The sequence below is a fragment of the Raphanus sativus genome, chromosome 3 (assembly GCF_000801105.2).
Source record: "Raphanus sativus cultivar WK10039 chromosome 3, ASM80110v3, whole genome shotgun sequence".
Classification (NCBI taxonomy): domain Eukaryota; kingdom Viridiplantae; phylum Streptophyta; class Magnoliopsida; order Brassicales; family Brassicaceae; genus Raphanus; species Raphanus sativus.
This window is the reverse complement of record NC_079513.1, coordinates 20,973,710-20,994,339: the sequence shown is the minus strand read 5'-3', so window position 1 is coordinate 20,994,339 and position 20,630 is coordinate 20,973,710. Positions and strand designations below refer to the sequence as shown.

The 20,630-nt window shown below is 33.9% G+C and overlaps 2 protein-coding genes and 1 pseudogene across 4 annotated transcripts; 1 reads left to right on the top strand and 2 right to left on the bottom strand.

Moving 5' to 3' along the window:
• Positions 1-2,453: 2,453 nt before the first annotated feature.
• Positions 2,454-4,964, top strand: LOC108846893 (putative F-box/FBD/LRR-repeat protein At5g56810; annotated as a pseudogene).
• Positions 4,791-6,648, bottom strand: LOC108843903 (protein DETOXIFICATION 50). The gene has a single exon (XM_018617059.2). The coding sequence runs from the start codon at positions 6,535-6,537 to the stop codon at positions 5,011-5,013; it is 1,527 nt and encodes a 508-aa protein (XP_018472561.2). The 5' UTR covers positions 6,538-6,648; the 3' UTR covers positions 4,791-5,010.
• A 10,267-nt stretch (positions 6,649-16,915) lies between these two features.
• Positions 16,916-19,808, bottom strand: LOC108847649 (serine/arginine-rich splicing factor RS41). Of its 3 annotated transcripts, none has more exons than XM_018620950.2 (6): positions 19,648-19,808; positions 19,131-19,243; positions 18,234-18,346; positions 17,928-18,163; positions 17,273-17,836; positions 16,916-17,183 (listed from the first exon to the last, which is right to left on the bottom strand). In XM_018620950.2, the coding sequence occupies exons 2-6, from the start codon at positions 19,234-19,236 to the stop codon at positions 17,153-17,155; spliced, it is 1,050 nt and encodes a 349-aa protein (XP_018476452.1). In that variant the 5' UTR covers positions 19,237-19,243; positions 19,648-19,808; the 3' UTR covers positions 16,916-17,152. The 3 variants fall into 3 exon arrangements, with proteins under 3 accessions (XP_018476452.1, XP_018476453.1, XP_056860945.1); XM_018620951.2 differs by lacking the exon at positions 19,648-19,808 and adding an exon at positions 19,521-19,543; XM_057004965.1 differs by lacking the exon at positions 19,648-19,808 and adding an exon at positions 18,538-18,816 and having other exon boundaries at positions 19,131-19,249.
• Between the last annotated feature and the right edge of the window lie 822 nt (positions 19,809-20,630).

Genomic DNA, 20,630 nt, shown 5'->3' with positions numbered 1-20,630 from the left:
TTGGCGAAAACCTCGATTTTTCCCTAAAATGAAAACCCTAGGAATTTTATATCATTAGACCGCCAATGTCCATTTGATTTAAGCCCATTAAATTTTGGTATAATTTTGTTAAACACAATTGGACATGTTTTAATTGTGGATCTAATTTGGTTAGTCCAAATGGGTTTGGTCATGGATCACCCATGGACAAGAGGTCCAATTGACATCTCTACAAAACACTGAATAACGCTTGAAACCGCATCCGCAAACTTCTGCAACCGAAACTGCAACTGCAACCGCAACCGTTGCGTTTGAATCAGTCGAGCCCTAATCTAATATATTAAAACATAAGTCACAACCTTAATTTATGTGAGATTTTTAAACTGGACTTATTCCTAGAAGGTCATGTTATAATTATTTTTAATTATTATTATAACTTATTATAACACCTCATATATTCATAACTTTAATGACATCAAATTAGTAATAAAATATTACCCAATTCGGTATAATATCTATATTTTATCAAAGTAAATGTAAATATATCTTAACAAATACAAAACTAAGTTAATTTTATTGAATCAAAATATTATGGAAAGTTTTTTTTTTTTGTCATCAAATATACAGACTCATATAGACTCTGCACACCAAACTGGTAGCTCGGCATCCATGTGATTGACAAAAAACGGATTGATTATTTGATAAATATTTGAAAACTGTAGAACTCTGTATAAATAAATATTTGATAAATAAATAAACTAATAAATTAATAAAATTCATCGATCTGTGTAAAATATGGCATTAATTGATAAGATAATAAATTTGTATGAAATTTTATGTAAATATATAACTTATTAAATTTATAACTTTTTGGGAAAACAAATCAACTTATACTTAATATGAAAAATATCAAATTTGTAAAATATGACATTAATTGATAAGATAATAAATTTGTATGGAATCTTATGTAAATATAGTACTACTAAATCACACCTTTTTGGGCAAAGAAATCAACCTATTACTTAATTTGAAAAGAATATCAAAATTTTAAAATATGACATTAATTGATAAGATAATAAATATGTATGAAATCTTATGTAAATATATCTATTCTATTAAAATAGAGTTCTAAATTTATCTACTATAAAAGTTCTCACACTGTTTCAAGTTTGGTAGTATGTTATTTAATTTGTTGACCATTTCAAGTTAATTACACTATAATTATTACTATATGCTACCAAGATTATAGGACTGGACAATTTAAACAAAACCAACATTAAATCTATGTAAACTTAACAATACAATAACAAAATCCACGGTTTTCTACTATTACATTAAAAATACAAGAACCGTAATGAGACTTTTACATTATATTAATGTTATATGGTTGGAAAATCTATACAAATAACAAAAAAAAAAATAACCACACAAAACAAAAATCGGTTATTTAATACAATATATTGTAATAACATAATTTAACAAAAGACATATCTAATCAATTAATCTATGTATTAATTAACATTTCTTAGTGGTATTTTAGTAAATATATTACTTTTATTTTTACAAAAGATAACATCATAGATGTTAGAGTATAATTTTGTTAAATGCAATACAAAAAAAAAACTATGTTTGTAAAAATCAAAAGTAATATTGTGAAATACAATACAAAAAAACTATGTTTGTAAAAATCAAAAGTAATATTGTGAAATGCCATAAAAACTATAATTTTTTGAAATGCAATACAAAAAAACTATGTTTGTAAAAGTCAAAGTAATATATTTACTAAAATACCATAACTTAATTTAATAACAAAAGAATCAGAAAACTTAATACCATAACATCCAAAATATACTATATCGTTAAAATTTACTAAAAAAATAATATAATAGATGATATTACATATAAAATATACTAAAATAATAAACCATATTATTTAAACAGAACAATGTATTTACTTAAAAATTTCTACAAAATATATAAAAGATAGATGCCAAAATATATTTTCTTAAAAAACATGAAAATATTAAATTATCCTACACAAATATATTTTCTAGAGTGGAACTAAGTATATTTTAAAATGTATTGTATGCATTAACAATTAATAACAAATAAAATGTGTAAAAGAGATTATTATATACTAATAATATCGAATAAAAACCTAAAAACAAGATGATAGAATTACATAATATATAATATTAAAATATAAATCATATATTTAAATATTTATGATTATATAGATTATAGAATAAAAAATATCCGCACGAACGTGCGGGTCAGAATCTAGTAGTCCTATTAAAATCATAACTTTTTGGGCAAAGAAATCAACTTATACTTAAATTTGAAAAAAATATCAATATTATGAATGTTAAAATAAACTATTGCTATGAAACATATTTTCATATAAATACACAAATAATATGCGACAAAGAGAGGTAACCTGACAAAAACTAAGGTTTCATATTTCTCATTTCCTCTATGCTCCAAATGTTAGGTTACTCTTTCAGGTCTAAAACGATGAAAGCTGAAAGTTTGGGAAGTGAAGAGGTTACGTATCAAGATAGGATCAGTCACCTACCTGACGATTTGCTCTTACGACTCCTATCATTGGTTCCACTAAGAACTGCCATGTCCACAAGCTTATTGTCTAAACGATGGAAACCTGTGTGGAAGATGATGCCGACGCTTGTGTATGACGAATCATGTCCTTACATTAATGGTCCCCTTGGATTTGACCAATTTTGTGGCGTGTCCTTGCCATTACATGAAGCTCTCAAAACCCTAAATCTCAAACTTGGGAAGTATACCGATTCCATAGATACTCTATTATTCCCAAACATCCGTTCCAATCTCCTAGAGATGACAATCAATTTGAATTATCATTATGGTTATTACACTCCCATCACATTTCCCTATAACCTCAACGTCTTCAAAACACTCCTTGTCTTGAAACTTCAAGGCATGATTGTTCTGGACGTTGTTGATTCTCCTATTTGTTTCCCTTCCCTGAAAATTTTGCACCTCAAATGTGTGGATTTCGGGTGCGAAGAATCTTTCACAAGAATTTTATCGTCTTGTCCTGTTCTTGAAGATCTCTTCCTCCAAAGACTTTGCCGTCGTGGTCGATTTTTGTTCAACATGTCAGTCCCTTCTCTACAGAGATTATCCATTACTTCAGAACCTGCCTATTATAATTCCGATGAACCAAGACTCGAGATAAACACTCCTTTTTTAAATTACCTAAAGATCTTCGATCGCAGTGGTTATTATAAATTTCTTGAGGATATGCCTAAACTGGTGGAGGCAGATGTATCAATTGATATGTCCAGAAATGAAAAGCTTCTGAGAGTTCTTTCTTCCGTTGAGCATCTTGTGATATGTTTATATCCTTCAATGGTAAGACCCTTAAATTCTTTATTTTTCCGCAATTTTGGTTTCATTTTATTTGAAGATATCATTTGATTTCAAGATTAAGTAACGTTATTTTTTTTTGTGTGTATAGGTTCTTGATCTAACGGATAGTTCAATCTTCAACCGGTTTCTTCATCTTGAACTAGATGTTTGCAACAGTTTTCGCTCTAATCTACTGTTGAGTTTTCTGAAATATTTTCCTAATTTACAATCTCTCAAGCTAGGCCGCGTAAGTTCACTTTTTGCCCGTATCTAATCCCATGTTTTTGTTTCAGTTTCAAGAAACTTTGAATTGATCTAATCCCATGCATTTTTATGTTTCCTAGACATATCCCAAAGATCGTGAGGATCAACTGTACTGTTTAGGCTCGGAACCGAGCTCTGTTCCTAAATGCTTGAGATTCCATCTGGAGAGTATCCAATGGAAAGGCTAGGGAGGAACACTAGATGAGAGAGAAGCCGCAGCTTACATTCTGAAAAACGCTCATCGTTTAAAGACTGCTACGATCAGATTACATACAACGTGCATGGATAATGGGCAGATTATAATGAAGGATGTGACATCTATGTCCAAAGCGTCGGCCTCATGTCAGCTTGTAATCGAATAATAGAATTTATTTATCCGGGAAAATACATTTTGGATTTGAAATCTTTGAGTTGATCCTGACTATTATATTAGCATTTGAGATTCTATAGTAAGTTCTGAAGACACAGGTTTTCGTAATCTTTTTCATTGACAAAACGAAAACAGAGGAGTCTATTTCTGATAGTATTCCTAAGTAGATATCAGAAGCTACTATAACTTTTTTTCTTTTGAAAAATAGTAGCTATTATAACTTTCTAGTTTTTTTCTTCCATTGTTCTGATCATCTTACGCCCCAGTAGGGGGAATACATTAGATTTTGCAGATTGCTTTTGTCTTTTTTGGGGTCCATCTTCTACAGGGTTTAGCCAAGAAAAAATGAGACTTTGTTGCCATGCGATTTGTTTCACAATTGTACTCGAAACCTAATCTAGAAGCTATTCCAAATTGATTTAGACTCAACAATGTTCCATGCGGTTTGATTACTAAGGTTGGTTTATTTGCTTTAGGCTATCCAGTTGATGTCAGAAATTCCATCAAGAGAAGTTCAAGTTCAGGTCGATTTATTCAAACCTTTAGCTGATAACATTCAGGTGGAAACAGAAATTGAATCTTTTCGGAAGTTAAAGTTTTTGTGAAGCCAAATATTTTTGGTGATCTTTTTGATAAAAATTGAATCTTCATTGGTGAAGAGTGGAATGCATTACCCCATACTTATATAAAATTAATTTAGATATCTTAAATTTAATGTCTTAGGAGGGTTTTATATGAAACACATATGAAAGTAGCATTTGCATCGACTTCGGTATGTTCCATAGAATAGAAAAAAAAATGTTTCTCGTGATTGATATTAAAGTTTACAACTGCAATGTATACACCAAATTTTGTAACGACTAATCTCTGGGATGATGATACCATTATCCTACAAAACTTACATTAATAATCATTTAATGCTTTCGATCCAATTAAAGAACAAAGTTATCAGTTAATCCGAGAGAAAGTCATGAAACAGAGCAAATCTTCTATATCACTCATCCTCCCTATTTATCAACCTTCCCAACCTCCACATCTACACCATCACCACTGCTTACTCCATCCACAGCCGTTAGCTCCTTAGCCCTTTCAGCCTCCAGCTCCCAGTTAGTCCTACACGTCGCCACCATCATACCAATAACACACGACATCTGCGCCGCGAGCATCCCTAGCCAAAGTCCCCTGAACCCAAACCCAAACCAAAACGCCAAAACCACTCCCACCGGCATCCCGACCACATAAAACGCCGCCATATTAACGTTAGCTCCGATCCTCGGCCTCGCCGACCCTCTAAGAACGCCGCATCCCGTCGTCTGAGGGCAGTTTCCGAGCTCGCAAAGGCCAACGATCGGCAGAGCCATCAGAGTCGACCTAACGATCTCCTCATCGTCCGTGAAAAGCCTAGCCCATATGTTCCTGACCGAGACGGTGAACGCGAGGGCAGTGAACCCTAGGGCGATGCTGAGACCGAGCCCGACAACAGCCGCTCTCCTCGCTCTCTTCGGTCGGTTCGAACCTAACTCGTTTCCGACACGAGTCGAGACTCCGAAGCTTAGAGAGCTAGGGAAGATGTAGACGAGAGAAGTGATCTGGATGAGTATCCCCATCGAAGCAACGGTCGCTTTAGGGTTTACGAGAAACCCACAAAGCAGAATCATAATCTCATAGCACCACCACTCGAGACAAACGGACACACAGCTCGGTAAGGCTAGAGCGAGCAGCTTCTTCCACTCTCTCATACCATCTCCAACCTCCTCCTCCTCTTCTAAAACCTCTTCGTCGATACGTTTCTTGTCTTCCAAGAAACGTATGTAGACGAAGAGAAAGAGGACGAGGTTGAAATTCGAAACGACGCCGCTCAAGGCGATACCTTTAATACCGAACCCGAGATAGGACACGAGGAGAAACGTGATGGGCAAGTGTAACACACTCGCGACGGCCGTGCAGATCGATAAAGGCAGAGTCTTTGACTGTGTCCTGAGGTAAACTCTCAAAGGGTGTAAGAAAGACTGTGCGAGGAGGTCGGGAACAGAGTAAAGAAGGAAAGTGTGAGCTTCGGAGGCGAGATCCTCGTCCTGTTTCAGCATTTCGAGAATCTTCACGATGTTGATCCAGAGAAGTGAGACGGGGAGAGATGTGAGGAGGAGGAGGACGACTCCTCGCCGGATCGTGGAATGGACTAGGTTATAGCGTTTTGCGCCGAAGGCTTGGGAGCAGATTGATTCGACGCCCATGGTTAAACCGGAGAAGAGAGAGTAACCGGTTATGTTGGCGAATGCGAGGGCTAGGGAGCCTCCGGCGAGAGTGGGGCGGCCGAGGCCGCCGAGGAAGAAGAGAGAGACGAAGGAGCGGAAGTAGAGGAGGAGACCTGTGAAGACTAGTGGGAGAGATATTTTGGCTATTGAGATTGCTTCGTTCGCGAAGAGGGAGAGAGGGGGAGAGTGGTTTTTAAGTAAATGTGGTTTGTCGTGGTGAGAGAGTTTTGGTAGTAAAGGTGTTGTAACTTCATCTCTGACAGAACTTGTTTTACACATTCTGTTCTGTTTTGTTAGTCAAATGTCCTGTGAGAGAAAAAAAGATATAGAGAGAGAATGTAAGAGAGGATGATTTATTTATTTTTGGGTGTGAAGAAGATTGGTTAAGAATTGGCTTTATATATAGAGGGAAAAAAGGAGGGTGAGTGGGGTTTAACTTAATAAACACGGAACATAGTAACATACAGAATAAAAGGGGACGGGTCAAATTCCTCATGTTTAACATACCACTAGTGACTAGTGCTTAGACGAGTGGGAAGTAAACCTATTCAATAGAAACTTCTTCTCTCTATCGCTACTCTACATCATTTCATGTTCATATATACCTGTCTTAACTTTGAAAAAGTCGCAAATTTACACGCGGTGCGCGTGCGCCCCATCAGTTGATTTAGAGTCAAGGGCCAAATGGAATTTGGAGTTACATGACAACACAAAAAGATATGAATTAATATAATTAAAATAAAGAGAGAAATATAACACTTTTTGTGAAGGCTTTTCACATAAATTTTGGTCCCATATTCTTTTTCTAAAAAGGGGGGTGCCATAGATTTTCCTTTCTTCATTTTTGTACTAGTTTGATCTTTATAATTTAATCGTATGTTCTTTTTGCTAGAAAATACATTTTTTATACATATTTATAAAGATTAAAATAATATCAACGCGGATCAAAATATAAGCTAATCATATAAGTTAGTTAATGTGCAAAGTGGGATTGGCTGGTAGGACGTTGACCTGGAAAAACAGTGTTCAGGCAAAATAGTATTCAACACTGGAGAAAGAACTGAAATTTCGTTTTGGGACCAAAAGCAATGAAAGGAAGAGAACTTGTAATTTGGGACAAGAAAAAAACAAAATAGTTATGCTGCTACATTTCTATAATAAAAAGGAACTAATTTTAGAAATTTATTCGTGTCAAATGCTCCATACTAAAATTTATCAAAGTAATTAATTACAGAAAAAATCGTCCAGAAAAGTTAATTACAAATTTTTGATACAATCGGATTCATTTTGATGAATTCCGTAGATAGGGATTGATGTCAAACAAAATATTACATTTGTTGGCTTTGTCGTGAAGCTTCTTTTTAATGCGTTCTGAACTATATTGTCATCATATTACGGATATCTATCTATTTTAGTGTTTACTAGTTTTATGTTTTATTACACTTTTTCTATTTTAAGTTTTTGTGTGTTTAAAAAAAAAAGTTTTTGTGTGTTTATACATATGAAAATAATTAATTACAAATATTGTAATGTTCCGACCGTCCATGGCTAATGGACCATCCACATTCATTTTTTCGACCCGTAGGCGAGTCGTTAATTTTCCCAAAGCTCGAAATCGTCCTTTACTGACTCTACAACCACCACATGACATTTCTCCGTGCTTTGACCTCAATCACACGCTATCGCGAACCACTTCCCGATAAATCACTCATCATTCCACTACTCCAACTCAAGCACGCTTAATTTTGAAGTTCTTTAATGATGTGCTCCAGAAAAGGTACGTAAATCAACTTTGGTAACATATATAACCAAATCAATTATCTTAAGTTTTTTCACATAACACAACTCAGGATGTTATAAATATATTATATTTTCTAATTAGATATTTTATAAGTTAACATTAATAGAATTTTAAGAAGTGAAATTAGTTTTTTTCTGAAATTTACAGTTCACCATTATTAACAAATAAAATTTGTATCAAGACTAAAAATATAAATTTTTGAAAATAATTTGTATTTTAGACATTTATCTTTTACAAACAGAAAGAGTGTTTATTAGAGAAAATATATACTACATTTTGTATCACAAAATTTAAATTAGTAAAATCAAGGTTTAAAGCAAAGGTTATATCTAATTTACTATATGAAAATATATTGTTGAATGTATAATTTCTTTTAAAAATGTACATACTATATCACCTTAGTGAAAAAATTACCAATAGAGAAATAAATAAACATTTGGTCCATCGAATAAAATTGCACGCTGCATAATACATTGATCTGTTCTTTTAAAATTTTTAATACATCCTTTTACAATTTTTTTAATATATCACAAACCTTGATGATGCTACAAAATGTCCATACCCAATTCCCTTTTCCTATTTGAATTCTCTTTCTCATTGTGATGTTTTGAAAATAGATCTGTCCATATTTGAACAAATATAAATAAACCACCAATATAAGTCTTCACTGGACCCATACATTTAAAATTGGTCTGTCGTGTTTTTACATTGGATAACCTGTAATTTGTAATGACATCTTTGGTGGTTTACAATTTCCTTATTTCTTACACGTTTCGTCATTTTTAGTCGAACAAATTAGCATTTAGAAATGTATAGCTTCTCATCCATTTTATCGTCTCCTTTACGAATTTAACCTTTTCAAAATTACGATTTCTAAATATTAGTTTTAAAATTATTGTTTTAAAGCTGATTTATTATAATACTATAATTATTAGGAAAATTACATAGACGATTCGAAAACCGACAATACTACTTATCTTATGAAGATCTATGTCTAACTGCATCATCTGAGCCGTCCTATGAAGATTCCGTCTGACCAGATTTACTTACACCATACTAAAAATCCCTTATAATCATTCTTTCCATAATCTGCATAGTTGCTTGTAATCATTTCTTCTATAATCTGCATAGTTGCCTAATAAATCGCGTTCTTTCCGGGATTTGAAACCTGGATTTGAGATAATCTACAATAAATTGTAGTCTGAAAGTCGAACCCTGAACATAGATGTAGAAACTTTTATACCTTAATCATTAGGTTACGGTGCTTCCACCATAGCCTAATGGTTAAATTAGATTAATTTAATTTAAAAAATAATTGTGTAACGCTTTCAAGATATTAGATTTGTACCTTGTAAAATTTCACTTTAACTTGCAGACAAAAATAATTGCAAAATGCAAAATTAACTTGGACTCCCAACAAATGTTCGTATCATCATCAATACCACATGTTTTGTTGATTATCACTCCAACATGCGCATACCAAATGGCATGATGTTATCATGTGCAGTTATTTGTGGTAATCTTGCTTCTTCCTAATTAGTTTTCAACTACTTGTCATCCCCATCCAACCAATATATATGGTTTGATTATTTATAACAATATGGATGATATGTACATTCAGGTCCATGTCCCATAGTGTGTGAGTGATAACGTAGACCAATTATCACCATTCACAGTCGTATCTCATGTCATTGTCAACAAGAGGGTGTAGTTGTATTTTTATTTTCTCCAGCTCCAGCAATATAACTAACTACTTCAGATTTATTTCGCCAAACTGATAGTATATAATGTTCAAAAAAAAACTGATAGTATATATAATCAAAACAAATCGTTGCTCAAGAAAATTCATAAGGGTAATTGTATTTGAAATTGTATATTGGTCTTTTGTAATTGTATTTTTCCTCTTATAATGATAAATCTTACACACTTATAAAACTGAGAATCTATATGATAAATATTTTAATCTATATAAATTTTCTTATTTATGTTTCTCAGTATTGATTTTTTTCTTATAAATGTTACTCTATTCAGAAGCTAAGACCTAATCATGTTCTGCCTAAAACATTGCATGTTTGAAATTTCAGGATTCATATAGTTTAGTTTATAGGTACTAAAAAAGTTTAGTTTAAGGATTACGATGTCCAAATATAATTCGGATATTTTCACATATATTCACAAACTTCAAATTTGTTTATATAAGCATTGTTATAGTTTCAGTATATATATTTATAAAATATGCTCTAATGTGTGTGTATATATATATATAATCAATTTAAATTATATGATATTTTTAGTTTATTTTATTTAATATTTCATCTATTTCTAGAAAACATTACATTACTACTTTTATTATTTTTAGCTTGCATATCTAGAGATCCATAACTATTGGTGAATTTGGGTTTGGATTTGGATAGTACAAATACTTCTGATATATTTTTTTTGATAACTAAATACTTCTGATATTACCTGTGTCCATTCCTAGTTGGAATTTTGTACAAGCATTATTCAAGGATATTTTTTTGGAAAACTATATTAAAACTATATTAAAATATTTATATCAAACTTTAGCATCTTAATTTACTTTTTGATGAAAAAGGGAGGTTTTTGATGAAAAAGGGAGGTGGTCATGGTTATCTTGTCGACTTCGTGTAAGTTTTTCTGCCGTACCTTGTTGTCCTATATTTTGTCTTCTTCTGTAGTTATCTACTACAGATCAACATATTGTCCAAATGCTGACAATAAAAAGTTCATACATGTATATAAAACATATGCCTGTTTCTGCTCTTTTTATGATTTCATAAAAGTACATTTAGTCAAATATATAAAACGCCTTTCGGTAAGATCTTCTCTGAAAGTCATGTACTAAAGAATCACACGTGTTGCTCCGATCAAGATATATATAATCAAGAAAATGGCCCAAATGAGAAAAATAACAAAAGTAAATGATGATACAATGGAAAGAAAAAAAAGTTCAATTATCTAAGTTGTTTACAGGATTTTTTTTTGCATTATCTTAATGATTTACAGAAGAAAAAACTTGTTCTGCGAAATTTGTCTCTGTAAATAATTTAGATAACTGAACCTTTTTTCCATTAATTCACTTTTTTCACTTTTTCACTTTTTTCACTGCCTGTCATTTCCTTTTTCCATTCTATCATCATTTACTTGCAAAATTTGTCTGAAATCAATAAAACTAATGATATGCTTAGTTTTTTCTATTCGGTTAGTTTTTAAGTTTAGTTCTGCATCTATATGGTTCAGTATACAACTAAGAGGGGAAAGTTCACGTGAAAATTCAAAAAAAAAAGAGAGGGGAAATTTCAAACAAAAACCTAAAAAACTGAGACCTGATTTGCATATAAGATAATTTAGTGGAATGATCAAATAAAATGATTGGAAATAGACTCGGTAAAACAATATCTACGGAATAGTCGTATAATATAATAATATATTGAAGAACTAGTTTTAGTCCCTAAACGAATTAATGATGTGTTTTAAATTATATATTTTGAACACGCTCAGTAATCATTCTATGGCGTCTGTTTTCAGAGGCCGGACCGCGAGAATTGGAGGTGGACGCTACCAAGATTAGTCATTCGAATATGTTGACTAAACAGTATAGGTTTAAACTGAGTATCTAAAACGCGTATAGGACTAATCAATGAAGTAAAACTGTGTGAAATATAGAATTCTTTTAAAATCTCCTTAATCAATCTTTACAGCTCAGATAACATTTAATTGTGTAAAACTGTGTGAAATATGGAATCCTTTTAAAATCTTCTTAATCGATCTTTACAGCTCAGATAACATTTAATTAAATGATATTAGGTGTGTATAACAGATAGTCTTTTCCTTCAGTTTACACAAGATAATCATCACTAAAATATATCCTAATATATTTAAGAAGAGACAAAAGAAAAGGTTTTCTATGTAGCCGAAAAACAAAAATGGTTTCGAAGTTGAGAAAGTCAAAAAGTAAAGCGTTGTTGGAGCAAAAGCAACAAAGATAGGAATTGTTGTCAAGGGGGGATTCACGCACCTTGAGGCTTTCACAGCCAACGGTCGACATTTCCCTAGCATCACACTTCACATTTAAAATTTCCATATTTTATAATACGCATTTAAGTAGTCGGCAAAGTGAATATTCAATTTGAAGCAGGGAAACATACAGTCTCCTTCCAGTAATTCTAAATTTAGAGTTTTCAAATAAACAAATAAACCAAGTGGTGATAGTCTAGTGGCAATCTCTTGGGGCTTGGTGTATACCGACATTAGTACTGGGTTCGTTTTTTCTTGGAAACTAAATTGTCATCACTTGGCCAGTCTGGACTTGGACCAAAGCCCAAGTGGTTTACATGGTGGATCATAACAGATGATCGGTTCACCTCCTGATATTAGTCAGAAGGTATTCCAAACTCGGATTAGACAGTGTGGTAGCCAGTCCACTCTATAACACTAAGTGTGTTCCTCCCGGGGCCGACCGGATCAGTCGATAGAGTTTATCAAAAAAAAAAAAATAATATAATAATAGTAGATGTATCAACTTATGCATTTTTAATTTATATATTTTCCTACGTTTTTATATTTTTAATGCACTAAATAAAATCAAAGAATATAAATGATTTATATGAATATATGAATGATAAAGATTGAGCTAATAAATAGATTTTTAATTTATATATTTTCCTACGTTTTGTTATATTTCTAAAGTACTAATATAAATGATGATTTGTATTGGCTAATGTCAAACCAAAGAATATAGAATTTAACATCAATTTTTTAAGAAAAATCAAAGAATATATGAATGATTTATGTATGTAGATAACTAATTCTAAATTAAAGCCATTTTTTTTAAACCCAGTTCTGTTAAGAGCACTAATTTTAATTTCGGGAGGGGGGGGGGGGGTGGGAGGGCGGTTTGAAGAAACAATTACATCCCAAGACAGTTTTGAGTTTCTTTTTACATAAAATAGCACTTTCTGCTACAAAGGTAGTTTATGCTAACAGCTTTCCCTTTTTCGTTACTTTTTAAACTAACTAGTCACTTAACAACTCTAACCATTAATTCTTTGACTAACTAAAGAAATTCTACTAGCTGGAACTTATCCCCACCACACATCTTTTTCTCACCTTTCCTTTTTTTTCTCTTTTGTCTTCTTCCTCCTTTAATCTCTATTTTTTTTAGAAAATTCAAATATGAGTTTTGAGGGGGGGGAGGGCGGTTTGAAGAAACAATTACACCCCAAAACAGTTTTGAGTTTCTTTTTACATAAAAGAGCACTTTCTGCTACAAAGATAGTTTATGCTAAACTAACTAGTCACTTAACAACTCTAACCATTAACTCTTTGACTAACTAAAGAAATTCTACTAGCTGGAACTTATCCCCACCACACATCTTTCTCTCACCTTTTCTTTTTTCTCTTTCGTCTTCTTCCTCCTTTAATCTCTATTTTTTTTAGAAAATTCAAATATGAGTTTTAAATTTCTTTTTTCAATTTTTTTTATGAAATCGTTTTCTCCATCATTCGATCTATCTTTTGAGATCTGTGAAGGTGCATCTCCGATGTTGGTGTACACCTTATTTAATGTACACATTTTATTTCGTGTACGCTTTTGACATATACACGTGTACATTCAAAATGAACTAATATATGTGAATAAGTTGTACTCATAAGGTAGACTGGTGGTTACTTACTAAAACATAACAAACTACATAACAATAGGTGTACAAATGGTTTTGTGTGTTATTCATATCTAATGATTTTTACCTTTAGTTCATTTAATTTATTTTCCAATACATTTTATTAGCTTTGAAATTTTGGAGATAAAAATGAAAGCAATAAAAACAAGGATCATCGTGCAATTATAAAGAAGTACTGGCATGAGTAATCAAGGAGGTTGTTGGTTATTTTGTGTACACTTTGTGACATGTACACGTGTACTTCGAAAATGGACCAATATATGTGAAGAAGTTGTACACGAGTAGGTGGATTGACGGTTGCTTACTGAAAAACCAAAATACATAATAAAATAAATCATGTCAAACTGAATATGGTGTACATGAAAATAGGTGTACACATGGGTTGTGCATTTTGTAAAACTTTTGTAATATAAAACCATAATTTTGATGTGCAATTAGCATGTTTCAAACATATGTGTACATAAATAATATATAATATTGTACATAACCACGGTTGTACAGATGTACATAACCACAAATGTACACATGTACATAACCATGACTGTACACATGTTTACACGATCATGATTGTACACATTTACATGTGAGACCATGACTTCGGAAAATACTTTAAATAGTATGGGGTGGTGCGGAGCCTGTGGTGGTGCGGAGTCTGGTGGTGCGGATGTTGGCGATGGTTGAGATTCATGGCAGAGCTTGATTGAAATGAAAAACGTGGTGGAAGAGCTGTCTAGAAAATCCCATGTTGACGTACGCGACAAAGAGCAATGACCACCGGTGGACGATATCTAACATCGACGACATCTTACTTCTAAGTCAAAGTAGATCACCAATCTTTAATGTACACATGTACACTAATGAATGTGATGTGCAATAAGCATGTTTCAATCATATGTGTACATAAATAATATATAATATTGTACATAAAAACAGTTGTACACATGTACATAACCACGAATGTACACATGTAAATAAACATGAATGTACACATGTTTACACGACCACGATTGTACACATTTAAATGTGAGGCCATGAATTCAGAAAATTCTTTAAATAGTATGAGGTGGTGCGGAGTCTGTGGTGGTGCAGAGTCTGGTGGTGCGGAGATTGGCGATGGTTGAGATTCATGGTAGTGCTTGATTGAAATGGAAGAACGTGGTGGAAGAGCTGCCTAAAAAATCCCATATTGACGAGACACGACAAAGAGCAACGACCACCAGTGGACGATATCTAACATCGACGACATCTTACTTTTAAGTCGAAGTAGATAACCAACATTTAATGTACACATGTACACTAACGAATGTACACAATTTTATAACATGTTGACATCTAATATATATTTCAGAACTATAGCTTCACAGATCTCAAAATGTAGATTGAATAATAAAGATTCTGATTATAAACATATTTTCTGGAAAAAAAGTTCTGAAAAAACAACATTCACTTCACAAAAAGAAGAATAAAGAACTAAATAAAAAATGAAAAAAATACATGTGATCCACTTTATTTTATTTAATAAAAATATGTGATTCATTATCGCCAGAATCAGATGTTAAATTAGTCAACAAAGAGTTAGTTGCACTGACTAGTTCATTTAGAAAAAAAGAAAAATAGTTAGAAGAAACTACCTTAGTAGCATAAACTGATTCATTATGTAATAAAAAATTTAAAACTGTCCTATAGTGAAAATAACTCTTGTTTTAATATACAAGACAAATTGAATAGTGAAATATATGTATATATATGTGTGTACATATATAATTAATATTCTTCAAAAAAAAATATATATATAATTAATACATTTAGTTTATATTCTCTATTGAATTCAGTTTTATCTTTAAACCACAAAGAGTAAATATTTACAAAATAGGAAACCTAGAGCCAAAATAACTCGTGAATAACAGGCCACGTCGACTAAAACAATGGTTTATCAGATTTACCTAGAACCCAAACACCACAATACTGTCTCCAACGTTGAAGAAATTTGTAACATCCAAAGAGGGTGACCGAGTGCGACTGTGCCAGTAGAGTAGTGGAGGCAATGTCTCCGAAATGAAAGTTTTCAAGAGAAAGAGACGTTATAAGTAGATGCCAGTTGTTTGCAGAAAAAAAGGTAGATGCCAGTTCCCCAATTTTCCAAGTTTTCTTCTTTGTTTAAAATTTCTTAAATATCTTGGACGTTTGATGACATTTTTAACTCTACATGTTTCATGAACATGAAAACGGATTGGTGAGAACAAGCTAAGCGTTGACGTACCTATCACAAAGATCCTTTTAAGATAGAATAGTTGATTGCGTTCGCTGATTGAATTTGCATGTGATCGATAATAACGTGTTGGAGTTGCGTTTCTAGACTCTCATGTCTCAAGAATAGAGACACTCTCCTTTTCTTTACCTTTTCTAGTAGTTTTAGCCTAATAAGTAACCACCCTCCCACTCACTCTTTGCAGCACCTCTCACTTGTTGTAATGTTTCCGCCTAACTTTATATTCGCCTATTTTCATCCTCATCTTTAGTTAGTTACCCATCACATATAATATATGACGCTAGCACCAGAAATTTATCATTTTATTTTCACCATATATTGGTTCACAGGTGCTTATTTGACCACCAACAATTCCTCCAATGAAAAAAGGCAATTCCTCCATAAATCCCATCTTACGTTCTAGTATGGTTTCAATTGTTTGTTTGAATTACAATTTTCTAATTAAACCCCTAACCATTAGCTTCTTTCATTTAGCATTATGTAAAAATACATTTTCAAACGCTAAAAACATATTATATTTGTAATTTGTAACATTAAATCAGATTTGAGAGTTACCGGATTGTTCGTAGCCAAGTGACAACTAAGCTCTTCTTTCGGATCTTGGCGTTAGGGATTCAACCCTTCTTTACATCAGTTTGAGGATTTCGGTCCAAAGTGACCAAAGTTGACAAAAAAAAAACCAGATTTGAGAGTTAAACACAAACGCAAAATTACGTTAGACAGTATCAAGTCTTATCTTAAATACCATCGCTGATTAGGCCGGCTAAACTGAAAGTCTAATTTCCACTTAGGTTACTGGGCTAATGGACCGGACCACTTCAGTCGAGTCTCATTGGTTGGGTCTACATTCAACATGCAGGGACCTCATATTAGAAAATACACAAAAAGCGCTTATAAAACCATTACTGAGAGAAATCGTGATCCGAAGTAAAGTGCAGTTTTAACCAGTACTACAATAATCGAATTCGAATCTGTTGGAAACAAAATGTAAATGAAGTTTGCAAAAGCACTTGAACAAAGACTCGAAAGAGCACACTAGTAACTAAACATAACATCATAGCACAGACTTCACACAACAGCTACTTCGCGATCATCTGCTTGGTCATACAGGGACAAGTCCCATCATTCTTCTGCTGGAGGCGAACGAGAGTGGCTGATCAAGTTCAAAGCAACAAAGAGTGTTAAACTATGATATTGATAACAAACAATATAAAATCTTAAAATAGTTTATCGATGGTGTACCTCTCGCGTATCGGGCTTTCTGCACCATCATATCCTCTTCCAGCTTCTTCTTCTTCCATTATCGGTCCAGGGCTTTCGACTTGACCATTCTCAGGGCTAGACTTCGACCTTGACCTCTCCCTCTCCCTCTCCCTCCTCTTCTCATACGGAGGAGGACTCCTGCTTTCACCACGTCCGTTTCTTGGACTACGGTCCCTCACAGCTCCGTTCTCTGGGCTAGCCTCCTTCTCCCTCCTACGGTCATCTCTCTTGTAATCAGGGCTAGCCACCCTCTCCCTCCTGCGATCGTCCCTCTTGTAGTCAGGGCTAACCCTGCCTCTCCTGTAAGGACTGGGGCTGCGCCTTCCTCTGCCGTAATCAGGGCTAGTCCTTTCCTTCCTGTGTCCAACAGGACTAGCACCTCGACCGTAGTCAGGACTGCCTCTTTCTCTTCTGTAAGGACTAGGTGATCGCCTTCTCCTATCGGGAGACCTATCACGACGCCTCTCGGGACTGTATCCGTTTCCTCTCGCATCATCATCCTTCATTGCATACTCCACTGAGATCACCTTGTCCATCAGCTTACTGCAAATACAAAACAGAAGTTAAAATCAAAAGGACCATGAGAGCTTCAAGCCAAAAGGAAACGAGAGTGTGAAATGAACAAGAAGGAAACCTCGAGTTTGTAGCTTCCAATGCTCTGGTGGCGTCTTCTTGCAACTCGTATTGGATAAAAGCAAAGTTCCTTCTGATCCTAACGTTAACGATTTTCCCATACGGCTCAAAATGCCTCTCCAAGTCACGAGTCCTAGTGCTCTCTGCATCGAAGTTGATCACAAACAGAGTCTTGGAAGGACGCAGGCTTGATGATCTCCTTGAACCACCTGATTTCACAGGAGCACCACGCTCGTTCTATACCAACCCATTAAAATCAGTATACCACCACAAACTCTCTTCTGATATAAGTCAAACACTTTACTACCTTAGTCCACTCAACACGGAGTCTGCGTCCCTTACGGCCATACTCATAGCGATCAAGCGCTCGGATAGCATCCTCAGCATCCCTCTCGTTTTCCATATAGACAAAAGCAAACCCTGAAAGAGAAAAACAAAAAGAAAAAACAAAAAAGGCAGAGAATCAGAACATAAAGAAGAATCAAAATAAATTACAAACCTCATTCCAACAAGAAGACCTTGTCCTCTCCTTCCAATTTTGAGAACATTCAATAGAGAGCCTAGAAACTCTTTCAAACTATTTAAGTAACTAATAAAGCAGTTTTACAGACCTTGCATTACGGGATTAATATGTCAAGGGGAACGACAAGTGAAAACGTTGGGGATTCAATAGACGGAATTGTGAACAGGAAATAAGGTGGTGTGCATACTCCACATTTTGAGCTGGTGTGAGAGGTTGGTATGATTCTACCAAATTGGTATGCGCACGAGTACAAAAGTAGTCACGAGGGGGGGGGAATGAAATGGATATATGAAGGTAGTGTGCTATCGCGGATGAGAGGGGGGACAGGTCATCAAAGGGCATCCCAAGATCGACAAGAAAAAAAATCCTGCGTCAAAGAAAATGTTGAGTATACCGTTTTTTTTTTCTCCCCTAAAATGACTTGTGATATTTTTCTCTTTTGAACTTCATGCCGGTCTGCTTCGGTGCGTGGGTGATGATGACTGAAGGACAGATGGGAATACGTATGTTGGGGGGATGCATCAGAAGGGCAAGACGCTTGGATAGGAGGGTGAGAACGGTGTACTCCAGAGATGGTACGGATTCAAGTTTATGAATGATGGAATCTGAGTTCGGCTTGCTCATCGAGGTTTGTTTCATTGAGTTAACAAGAAAGAGTAAGAAAGAAGAGAGGTTACTAACCAGCTTTCATATCAACCCTGTCGACCTTGCCGTATCTTCTGAAAAGCCTCTCGAGATCACCTTCACGAGCATCATACTCAAAGTTCCCGCAGAACACTGGCCTCATCTTTCCCCTACACTCACAAACAAACACCATTTAAGCAACAATCTTAGCAAGTAAATAAAAGAGCATGTAATCAATCACAAGCATATGGATTTATTTAAATTTCACTGCACAGTTCCATTCCTACTTCAAGATTTGAAGTTAATTACTAAATTCAAACTCAAAACCCCCCCAATCAAAATCTCATTATAATCAAAAGGAAAGGCAGCTAAAGTACTCAGCTTTACAGTAGATAAACAAAAAAAACTCAGATCTGATATCCAATCGAAGTAAGATAAGCTATATACGGAGTAATCGCATAAGCAAACAACAATCAGACGATGCAGATGCGGATTTTTAAGGTGGATGGAACAATTGAAAGGAGATATCGAAGTCAAAGATCTTCAGACGATGAAATCTATTTTCCGATTTTACCTTTCACGAGAGGTTGAAAACCTTGCCGGCCGTCGAGAGTCGAAACCCTAGGAGAGAAGAAGAAGAAGAAGAAGAGAAGCTCTTTAGATTTGTTTTTTTGGCTTTCTTCGAGGCTCGCCAAAGATAATGAAAGTGTGAAACTGATATATTTCTTAATATTTAAGTTTTTAAAGTTTTCTTCTTTTGGAGATATTTATCGCTTTTAATTTAAGGGAGAATTACCAATTGTGACTCAAAACTTGGAGTCAAACCCAAAAGAGTACCCCAACTTGGGTCAAAGGCAAAAGTAACTTAAAAGGCTATTGAAATTACAACTATCTCCTTGTGAACAAACAAAAAAACGGATTTTTTTTTACGTTTCTACCCCTCGCAAGTCGTCTGTAAACAGACGACTTGAAAATAAGTCGTCCAGACGACTTTAAGTTAAGTCGTCTGGACAGTTATTCTTAAACATAATTTAAAAATTTTGTAAAAAATATTTTGATAAGTGAAAAATTGGAATTATGTAATTAACATATGTCTTAAGAGATATAAATTAATATATAACAAATTTCAATTGTTTTCAGCCCAGATGAGTGAAAGTAGTGAGTCATGATATTCTTTAGTTTATGTTTCATCAACATATGTTGTAGTATTGTATGTGTTCTTAGGGTTAGATTTTGGAAAGCATTAAAACCGTTTTTGAAAATTTTTAAAATTACCTAGGCGTGTTCGTTTCTGTGTATAGTAAACACTATTGAAGTATAATTTGATTTTATAACGTGGTTAGTAAGTTAATTTAGTCATTTTAGTTTAGGGGTTCATTTTAGGGTATTGGACGACTTAATATTTAGTCTTCTGTTCCCAGACGACTAAATATTAGGTCGTCTGATGTACATTATCAGCCAGAATAAGTCGTCTAAACCGGACCAAACCTTAAAGTTTACCAATGTACTTTAAAGCTAACCGGATTATTTACCCAATATATAAGGTGATTTTTTTTT